The sequence below is a fragment of the Bos taurus genome, chromosome 18, assembly GCF_002263795.3.
Source record: "Bos taurus isolate L1 Dominette 01449 registration number 42190680 breed Hereford chromosome 18, ARS-UCD2.0, whole genome shotgun sequence".
Taxonomy (NCBI): Eukaryota; Metazoa; Chordata; class Mammalia; order Artiodactyla; family Bovidae; genus Bos; species Bos taurus.
The window spans coordinates 64,359,567-64,370,712 of record NC_037345.1 but is presented as its reverse complement, the minus strand read 5'-3'; the positions used below and the strand labels follow the sequence as shown (position 1 = coordinate 64,370,712).

The 11,146-nt window shown below is 43.9% G+C and overlaps 1 protein-coding gene across 1 annotated transcript; it reads right to left on the bottom strand.

Annotated features, from left to right (window-relative positions):
- Positions 1–2,588: 2,588 nt before the first annotated feature.
- Positions 2,589–6,766, bottom strand: USP29 (ubiquitin specific peptidase 29). The gene is given in 9 exon segments (XM_059877341.1): positions 2,589–4,993; positions 4,996–5,214; positions 5,217–5,238; positions 5,330–5,649; positions 5,652–5,693; positions 5,696–6,048; positions 6,050–6,137; positions 6,140–6,275; positions 6,278–6,766. Coding segments are annotated over 9 exon segments (1,890 nt in total). The 5' UTR covers positions 6,719–6,766; the 3' UTR covers positions 2,589–4,724.
- Positions 6,767–11,146: the final 4,380 nt, after the last annotated feature.

Below are 11,146 nucleotides of genomic sequence, written 5' to 3'. Positions count from 1 at the left end.
CATCACCGACTCAATGGACATGGGTTTGAGCAAACTCTGGGAGATGGTGATGGAGAGGGAGGCCTGGCATGCTGCAGCCCATGAGGTTGCAAAGACTCAGGACTCAGTGATTGAACACACACAATATTGAATAATGGGTCTTGCTTCTCCAAGAAGCCTTCACTTTGAGATCCATCTCAGCTGAAGGGTGCATGTGCACCCCAGGGTAGGGTCCTGGGGTAGGTCAAGTGTGGAAAAAGAGTCAGATCATTGGGTAAAGGTAAACAAAGACCCAGAAGACCTGTCATATAAACGACCTAACTGCCTCGTACCGCACTCCTCCTCTCTAGAACACCACATCCTTTCTCTCTGGGTGTGCATCTCTGCCTTGGTTCTGCCTTAGCTACACAAAATGTTTCTCTGTGTACTCTCCCACCTGCTGCTGTGCTATGTCTCTAATAATAAACTTTGTACCTGCATTTACAGTTCTTGCCTTGGGGACCTCCTTGGTGGTCCAGCTTGCGCAGCAGGGGGTACAAGTTCGATCCCTGGTTGGGGAACTAATATCCCACCTGCCATGAGGTGTCCCCTCAAAAAACAAAAAACAAAAAAAAAAACCCTACAAATAACAAACGCTGAAAAGAGTGTGGAGAAAAGGAAACCCTCCTACACCGTTTGTGGGAGTGTAAATTGGTACAGCCACTATAGAAAAGAGTATGGAGATTCCTCAGGAAATTAAACATAGAGCTGCTATATGATCCAGCAATCCCACTCCTGGGCATATAGTCAGACAAAACTATAATTTGAAAAGATACATGCACCCCTATGTTCACAACAGCACTACTGACAACAGCCAAGACATGGAAGCAAACTAGATGTCCGTCACCAGATACATGGATCAAGATGTGGTACGTATATACTATGGAATATTCAGTTCAGTCGCTCCGTCGTGTCCGACTCTTTGTGACCCCAGCAAAGAGTGGACTGCAGCACGCCAGGCTTCCCTGTCCATCGCCAACTCCCGGAGTTTCCTCAGCCATAAAAAAAAGTGAAATAATGCCATTTGCAGAGATCCAGATAGACCTAGAGATTATCATACAAAGTGAAATGAGTCAGAGAAAGAAAATATCATGTATCACTTACTTGTGTAATCTACAATATGACACAAACAAACATATCTGTGAAACAAAACCAGACTCACAGACACAGAGAACAGACTTGTGGTTGCCCTGGGGGATGAGGGGTGGGAGAGGGGTAGACTGGGAGTTTCAGATTAGCAGATGCAAACGGTTCTATATAGGATGGATAAACCACACGCTCCTACTGCAGAGCACAGGGAACTATGTTTAATACCCTGGGATAAACCATAATGGAGAAGAATATGAAAAAGACTGCATGTGTGTATGACTGAATCACTTCACTCGAGCAGAAATGAACCCAACATTGTACGTCAACAAATAAATAAAAGATGATTGCTTACCATGACTTTCTTTTTCGGATATTGAGCTTTCTTTACGCTTGACAGTGCCCTGAGGGAGAAGAAAAGAAATGCGCAAGAAGGCAAAGATAACTGGAGGCAAAGGAACGGAGGACATGGATGTGGAGGGAAGATCTGGGAGGGAAGCTAGGAGACCTTGTGAAGTCATGGGTGAGGACATGAGAGAGGAAATTACATTATGTATAAAGGGGTTAAATGAAAAGCAAGCGTCCGGGGAATCGTCGGATGTTGCAGATCTCTGTATCCACGAAGCCCAGTAGTTTTCTTTAAACTCACTGCCGTCAAGGTTGGTTTATGTAAATCAGCATGTGTGACTCCACCTTTGGCTTCACGAGTCAGTGGGGCTATCGTGGTGTGAAGGAGACTTTGACCTTGGAATTGATGGCCTTCCTTCTCATGGCATCTGTAAATGCAATGGGTTTTAGAGTTACTTGTTTTATTTTTTCATTTTAATTCATCTGTACTTGTTATGACTTTGAAAGCAGAATATGACTTGAGCCCTACATTTCCATTCACAAAACTTGGCTGTTACTTTCTTTTTTTATTTTTTGGCTGTTACTTTTTAAAGGGCTTTACAACATGCTGAAAGGTTGTTGCTGAACGAAAAGACGCCAGGATTCTTGGCCTCCAGAGGAAAAGAATTCAATCTGGGGCCAGAGATGAGGCTTGATCATTCAGAACTTTTGTGTAATAAAGTTTTATTAAAGTATAAAGGAGATAGAGAAAGCTTCTGACATAGGCCTCAGAAGGGGGCAGAAAGAGTACCCCCCTGCTAGTCTTCAGCTGGATGTTATATAGTCACTAGCAGTGAGGAATGTCTTAAGACTCAGAATGGCACCAGGCCCCCCATCCATAAGATGCATTTTGGGATAATCTTGGCACCAGATGATTCATCCTGGGCCATAAAATGGTTGTCTTGAATCTTGTAGAAGGGCAGATTACCATACAAATAGTTTCGTTTACATAGATTAGGGGAACAGTATCTGAGGATAACATCCTGGTTTGTCAAGTGGGTTCTGAGCCATTAGGCTAACCGACTTGAAGACAGAGTCTGGGGTAAATGCATGGTACATTAACATAGCTTAAGACAAATATTTCCATAAGAAAAATGCATTGGTTAACTCAAGGTTTGAGAATAGTTAACTTCAGGTGAAACCAGGTGTCACTATGGCAACCCAGTATTTTAAGAGAAACCTCCTTTTAAATTTGTATAGAGAAGAAAAAAATATCTCTAGTTTGTTTCCTCCTGCCGCTTAAGAGAGAGAAAAATGTCTGACACTTGCAGCCTATTTCCTCTGTTTGGAGACCCCTGGCCTTCCTGCCTGTTACCCTCTCAGTTTTAAGCCTGAGTAGGCTTATAGAGTTATTGCTTATATTGCTTTCCCTGCCCTTTAGTGATGCCCAAGAAGGTCAAACACACATGTGAGAAGTAGAGAGAGCAAAGTAGGTGAGGTAACACATTGACAAGCACATTATTTTGGACTTTATGTGTAAACAAATTTATATTTCATAGTTACGTATGTAGGATTGGAAGAGAACACAAAAATACTAATAGTGGAATTATTGACACGTTTCTGTTTCTTTTTTTAAAATTCCTTTATTTTTAATTCTTTTTTTAAATTAAAAAAATGTATTTCTTTTTTATACAGTACTTTCTGTCTTTCCCCCTTAAATGCTAAAAATAATACTTTTAAAAACCTTATGCATAGTTCTGTTTGCTTCCTTCCACCTCCTCTTTTCTGCATCTAACTGTGTAAACTTGTCCTATATTTTATACATCACCAGGACTTTTTTTTCCCTTTTTTTTTTTTTTTTTTTTAGTTCCCCAACTAGGGATTGAACCTGGGCCCCTGCAGTTAAAGCCCTAGGTCCTAACCACTGGAACCCCAGGGAATTTCCCACCAGGATTAGTTCTTTTTTTCCTCACCAGGACATTATCTCTTTGTACTCACAAAATCCTCTCAACTTTCACACCCTTACTCCTATGACCTACTGACACTCAGTACTGTAAGACTGTTTAAGCCTTGGCTACTAGGTTATGTTATGCATGTATGAATATTTATAGTCTTATTCATATTAATAACTTGACCAACATTTTAAGATGCTTTTGAATTTTCAAAATCAACCTCATATAATTTTTTAATATACTCAATTTCCCATTATTTCCCTGCAATTCCTGGAAGAATGTAAAAATACAGTTGATTGTATTGTAAAATAGCAAATTTTACCCGTAATCAGTCACAAAACTTTGTGAAGCCCAGTCAATGATACATGTATTGGTTGGGCTTTTATTTTAACACATTTATAACGGAAAGGTATGCATGCGTGTGAGGAACTTGAAAACACACAATTAAAATCCTTTACATAAAACAAAACAAAAAATCCTTTACATAAAACAAAGAACTCATATAGACACTAGTGAAACATATGGAGATACTCTTCACAGTAAAGCAGCAGCTCTTATATTTTCCGGAACACCAGATCTCTGTCAATTACTGAGTCGCACCCCCAGTTTCTGATTCAGTTGGTCTGAAACGGGATCCAGGATGGTTCATTTCTAACCAGCCTCCTGCTCCTGCTGCTGCTGCAGGACCAACATTTTGAAAACCACCCCATTAACACAAAAAGCGACTTTCCAATCTTACAGGCTAGGACGACCCATCTCAGTTTGAGCTTCGGGGTCTGCTGCAGAGTTAGCATGCTTATTTCCCATGAGAAGTTTCTGTTTGAACTTCACCCTCAAGCTCCTTGTCTTCTCATCTCTGGGTAGAGTTCAGAATCTTCCTTCCACGGAGGAAGAGGGACTGGGTGAAGCAGGCAAGCAGATTTGTGCGAGAGTCATCTCTTTCTTTCCTTTTTTTTTTTTTTTAAGTTAAACCTCTTTCTTTTTAAAATTTTTGTTTATTTTTACTTTTCGGTTGCTCTGGGTCTTCGTTGTGGTGAGCAGGCTTTCTCTCGTTGCGGTGAGCAGGGGCTCCTCTCCAGCTGCAGGGAGCAGGCTTCTCATTGCGGTGGCTTCTCTAGCCGTGGAGCATGGCCACCAGACGCCCGAGCGTCAGCAGTTGCAGCTCCCAGGCTCTAGAACATAGGCTCAGTAGTTGTGGCGCACGGGCGTAGCTGCTTTGCAGCATGAGGGATCTTCTGGACTAGGAATCAAACTTGTGTCCCCTGCACTGGCAGGCAGATTCTTATCCACTGAGCCACCAGTGAAGTCCAGAGTCATCTTATGCCTCTTGAGGGATCTCCCTTATCTGCACTCTAAGTGATAATTCCTTGCCTTTCTCAACAGCGCCTGAAAGATCTCATCGTGCATATAAAAGAAGATATACCCAGTGTGAAGCCTAGCCTCCTGCATCACGGACTCTTGCATTTCTGATATGAGTAGGTCATGGTACGTGAACCAGGCCTGCTTCTGAAAGTCGTGAACATCGCTGATGTGATGGCCTGAATCTGGGGGGCTCCCGAGATGGCTGATGACACGGATAAGCTGGTAGGCATTTCCTTTTACCCTTCGGCTTCAGTTTCTGTGTCCTCCCTGTCTAAAATTCCAGGGTTTGTATCAGAACCCAAAGCACCGAGGGAGTCCCTGTGATCTTTCTGATGATCCTGGAAGTCCTTTTCTGTGTATTCCTGGGCACCCAGCCCCCTGACACCTGGAGGTGATTCCCTTCAGGGGAATTCCTTGACGATTCTTTTCCTACTGCACTTCTGCAGTTTTTCAGCCACACCTTGAGATCTTCTGGAATCCTGTTTTCATGAGCCTATACAAGTCTTCAGTGGACTCCGTGACACTGCCCACGTCTGCTCTACGAATGCGTGCCTCTCTCAGATCTCTTAAGGTCCGGATTTTCAGGCGCCTCGTGGAGCTGAGCCTGAGACTTGGTGTGGGCTGCTAGTAAGTTCACTTTCATCTTCACAGATCATAAGATACGTGTGTTCTTGATCCATCCCTGAGTCAGCTGCTGGCAGCTCCTTTGCTGCCATTTCTGAAGCTGTTATATTCCATTTAGGACCATTTTCCAGGTCTTTCTGCTGCTGTTCTTGGCTTGACCCTTCAGCGATCTTCTGGAACATTAGTGGTTCAGCATTCTTTGCCAAGGAATCGCTGGATTCTGAGACCAACTTCTTTGAAGGTGACGATGGGGCAAGGATCTCAGAAACCATCTCTGCACGACTTCTAGCATTTTGGAGTCACCAGGAGGTGTGTTACTGGTGTAGGAAAAGGTGACTTGGTGCTCTCACTGCAATGAGAAGATGAGTTTAAAACTTTATGAATATCAACTGGTTGGTTATCCTTCACTAGCAACCAAGCATCATTAAAGCTATAGCGTTTCAGATGGACGATGAGCACTCTGGGAAGCTTACTGAATTTGTGCATTGCAACAGATGTCTATTCATTACAGCTATACTCAAGGTCTTCTGCCCTAAAGAAAAGATCAAAAGAATTCTGAATAGAGGACGGTTGTCGTTTCGTTTCTTGGGGAAGGTTGATAGAAAGATAATGACTTGGCTCTGTCTTGAGAACGACCTGTCCACAGGCTTTACAGATAATGGAGCACTGCCATTCAAAAGTTAGCCACAATGGGACAAACAAATGTCTGGCAGGCAGCATTATCCACATACATCTGCGAAGATGAATTTCCATCCCCGGTTTCCTCTCAGTCTTCAAAGTGGTGGTTAATTTTTCCATGTCTTCTTTCAGCTGCTCTAAACAGTATCCTAAAAACTCATAAGTGTCGTACTGCACCTTGCTGGAGAAAGTCTCTGTGACGGCTGAAATAGCTTTTTTTTTTTTTTTTTGATATTGACAAGTAGCTTTTTCTTGCCCTCCAGGTCACAAATATCTTTTAAAGCAAGTAGCTGGGTCAGGCACGTGATAAAAGCAACAAAGGGAACTTCCTCCTACGATATGCCCTTCATGAGTAAGTCATCAGCAAATGAGGGAATCACAAACAGTGACTGCAAAACTGCATTCATGTAACAGGTGTTCCCCAGGTTGGGGAACCCTTGCCAGAATTCTGGGTGAGTGTCAAGGTCATCCCATCTTAGGTCATCATGGCTATAAATTTGTTCTGATGGAAACTCCAAACCTGTTTTGCAAGAGAGAGCCTGGATTGAGACAACAGTCTGAGCTAGATTGGCATTTTCAGTAGAGATGGTCTTGCATGTAGATCCACAGGTTGAATTTCTGTTTTTCTTGACCTTCTGAATGCAACAGTTCATCCTTGTTACTTTCTGCATACTCAAAGGAATCGGTCTTCAATTTCCGTTTAGTTCAGCATCACTTTCTTTCAGAGACCCTTCATTCATCTCTCGACCAGGTGATAGCATTTCTTCCCTCTTTGTTCCTTGATTTTCTAAGAGTCCTGTTCTGGCAAGAGCTGGTGACTTGAACAAGAGTTTCATTTGCTTTTTCTGTATTAAAGGGTGCATCGCAGGGCGTGTCACGGACTTGGTGAGATGGAGTTTCCTTCTGTGTGTTCCTCCCACCAAAAACACCCCAATCACGATTGTGTTTCATGGGTGGCTGGGATTTGTTTTGACAGACTGAGTCCAGAAAGGCCTTCAACTGTTCAGGTCCCTGTAGGATAATTTGTTAATGAGCAAGCAGCTGTTGTTTTGCAGAGTTAAAGGCAGACAGCTTTGTCTCTTTCCACAGTGTGTAAGGACCACATTTGTAATATTGTTGCTGAGCTGAAAAACCCGGATAAATCCTTCAGAGTTGAAGATGACTGCCAGGCTAATTTCCTTCTCTCCTTCCACTGTTTCCACGAGAGCTTCTCTCTCTTGCTCCAAATGCAAACAAAGCCGTGTATCTTTAGAGGATTCATCCTCTTCTTTGCAAGGAAAACTTATGTAACCTGAAGAAAAAAAGGACACACACACACTTTAATCTAGAATGTATTCTCAGTAGTGGAAAACCCTATGTAATAAAATTCATTCTGTGTTCTTCTTAGGCTTAGCTAAAAGACACTTTGGGGGGACTACTTACATGCTAAAGCTATGGCAGTTCTTGGGCTTCCCTGATGGCTCAGTGGTAAAGAACCTGCCTGCAGTGCAGGAGCTGAAGGAGACGTGGGTTCGAGCCCTGGGTCGGGAATATCCCCTGGAGGGCATGGCAACCCACTCCAGTATTCTTGCCTGGGAAATCCCAAGGACAGAGGAGCCATAACAAGTTGGACGTGACCGAGAGAGTTAGCATGGAAGCCTGGCAGTTCTCCAAAAGACATAGATTCAGAATTCAATTTTGGATTTTCCTGGTGGTGCAGTGGATAAGAATCCACTTATCGGACACAGGTTCAATCCCCCATCTTGGAAGATCTCACGTGCTGTGGAGCAACTGAGTCCATGCTCTAGAAGCCACCACAAGGAGAAGCCCGTACACTGCAATGAAGACCCAGCGCAGGCAAAAATAAACAAACAAAAACTTTTAAAAGAAAAAAGAACGTTAAAAAAAATATAAGCTCTTTCGGGGGGCTGTTAGGAGGGGCGGGTGACGAAGGATGGCTTAAAAGGTGGGTAACTAATGTTACCCAGTCATGCTGCTGAATTTAGGTAAGCCAAGGGGGGTTTCTATATTTGGTTCTGAGTTTTCTTTCCTGTGGCATTTGATCACGCAGAATGAAGTCAACTAACCAATTAAACCTGAGTTTTATAGCCAGGGAGAAGAGGAGGCTTAGGATCGGGCCTCTAAACATGTCCTTAGAGCAGTTATTTGCAGATCTATACAGCTTACAATTTGTAAGAGGCAGTTCTATACTTTTACTGGAACAAAAAGCTAGCCTCTTCATTCAGTGACTTCACAGTCCTGTCCCTGGCTTTTCTCTTTTACATGCCAACGTTTTCTTCTTACCTTAATGCTGTCTTTGTCCTAAGCACCACTGATTATTGGGCAAATCGGTTTACCAGCATTCTCCCGTCTGGGTTTTCTCCTATTCTTCATGTGAAGTGGAGGAGGACCCTATGGTTCTTGCCTCCCATGTCCTCAGCCTGCCTTTAGGCTGTGGAAAAATTTTAGCCAAAGAATAAGTTTAATCAGAGAAGTGAGAAAATGCAGAAGCAAAGGAAAACAGTCAAAGGAGATCAAATAGTAATAGTTTAGTCAATAAGCAGAGTAAAGGACCTTTAGCTCCTTCTCAAGGACGATAGATAATATTCTGAGCTATATCTTATGAGCTGTCTTGTAGATACTGAAACCCCCACCAGATGATGACCAAACTGTAGCCATGACATAAGCTGCCACAATTCTGAGAACTGGTCTCAAAGAGATGGGAACAAACCCTGGAACTGAAGATGAATTGTACCTAAAGCAATGAAGACAACGCTGGTCAGACCACTGATGACCAACTTCAAGGTGACTGTCCGAGCTGACTGTGCTGTTTCTGCATAGTCCGACTGTTTCTTCCTCTGTCTATAACTGCTCTTGGCCCCTGATTGTCAGTTGGGGGGGGGGGGAGAGGGAGTTCAACCCCCCCACCAGTTGCCAGCATCTAAAATAAAGCAAACTTTCCTTTCCATCAACCTGGCCTCTTTAGTGGCCTTTGAGTTTTGAGCAGCCAGAACCCACTTTCAGTTACAGATACAGTGATATAATATTTAACCAGTTCAGTTCAGTTCAGTTCAGTCGCTCAGTCGTGTCCGACTCTTTGTGACTCCATGAACTGCAGCACACCAGGCCTCCCTGTCCATCACCAACTCCCAGAGTTCACTCAAACTCACATCCATTGAGTCGGTGATGCCATCCAGCCATCTCATCCTCTGTCGTCCCCTTCTCCTCCTGCCCCCAATCCCTCCCAGCATCAGAGTCTTTTCCAATGAGTCAACTCTTCGCATGAGGTTGCCAAAGGACTGGAGTTTCAGCTTTAGCATCATTCCTTCCAAAGAAATCCCAGGACTGATCTCCTTTAGAATGGACTAGTTGGATCTCCTTGCAGTCCAAGGGACTCTCAAGAGTCTTCTCCAACACCACAGTTCAAAAGCATCAATTCTTCGGCACTCAGCCTTCTTCACAGTTCAACTCTCACATCCATACATGACTACTGGAAAAACCATAGCCTTGACTAGATGGACTTTTGTTGGCAAAGTAATGTCTCTGCTTTTGAATATGCTATCTAGGTTGGTCATAACTTTCCTTCCAAGGAGTGTCTTTTAATTTTATGGCTGCAATCACCATCTGCAGTGATTTTGGAGCCCCCAAAAATAAAGTCTGACACTGTTTCCACTGTTTCCCCATCTATTTCCCATGAAGTACTACCTGATATTTCACTGTGTCAAGGGCTGGTCAATCCTAAAACAATTATCATTACCCTGCAACTGGGGATAAAGCTTTCATTGTGATAGGAGGGCTGGATTGCAGAAGGGTTGTTACAAGGAAAATTGGGACAATTTTATTAGGAAGAATGGCTTCCCTGATAGCTCAGTTGGTAAAGAATCCGCCTACAATGCAGGAGACCCCGGTTCAATTCCTGGGTGGGAAAGATCCCCTGGAGAAGGGATAGGCTACCCACTCCAGTGTTCTTGGGGTTCTCTTGTGGCTCAGCTGGTACAGAATCTGCCTGCAATGTGGGAGACTTGGGTTCAATCCCTGGGTTGGGAAGATGCCCCAGAGAAGGGAAAGGCTACCCACTCCAGTATTCTGGCCTGGAGAATTCCATGGACTGTATAGTCCTTGGGGTCACAAAGAGTCAATATGACTGAGTGATAAATGCCACATTAGGAAGAATTGGTTGGGAGAAGAATAAATGCTGGGTATGCAACCACCCATGTCAAATATACACAGAGGAGGGGAATGGGGAAGGTGATGAGCTGGTGTACCAGATAATTAGCAAAATTCAGAGACAGAGACAAAGGGACAAAAGGGAGAGAGCCATACATGTCAAAACAGAAACACAGAAGGCTTCCCTGGTGGTTCAGTGCTAAAGAATCCACCTGGCAATACAGGGACCCCAGTTCGATCCCTGGTCGGGGAAGATTCCATGTACTGCGGTGCAGCGATGTCCGTGTGTCACAACTACCGAGCCCAAGCTCTAGGCCTGTGTGTTGCAACTGCTGAGCCCACGTGCCCAGAGCTGGGCTCCGCACCAAGAGAGGCACCTCGGTGAGAAGCCGCTGCACTGCAGTGGAGAGTAGCCCCGCTCGCTGCAACGAGAGAAAGCCCAGGCAGCGACTAAGACCCAGCACAGGCCAAATAAATAAATTAAAATGTATATACAGAGGAAAGGAATGGAGTAAGATGGTCAACTTTTGTAGCAGATACTTATCAAAATTCAGAGAGAGAGAGAAAAAAAAGAAAGAGACATGAAGAGACACACATCTCAAAACAGAAACAGAGAGTTTTCAGAAACTTAAAAAAAAAAAAAAAAACTCTCTTAATTTCCCTTCTTTTCCCCACTCATTTGCTCATCTCTTTTCAGGCGGTCAGGAATGGTGACTCCCCTCTGATATTTTAATTTTAGAAAAGAAGCATCAGAACCCCAATGAAACCAACATAAAAATTGCCCTTTGCCCAGCCACGGTTCATCCCCAAAAGACATGAGTCAGTCTGGAGAGCTGTCCTCAGTCACATCTGGGCAATGATTGCTTGCTGCTAAGTCACTTCAGTCGTGTCCGACTCTGTGCGACCCCATAGACAGCAGCCCACCAGGCTCCCCCGTCCCTGGGATTCTCCAG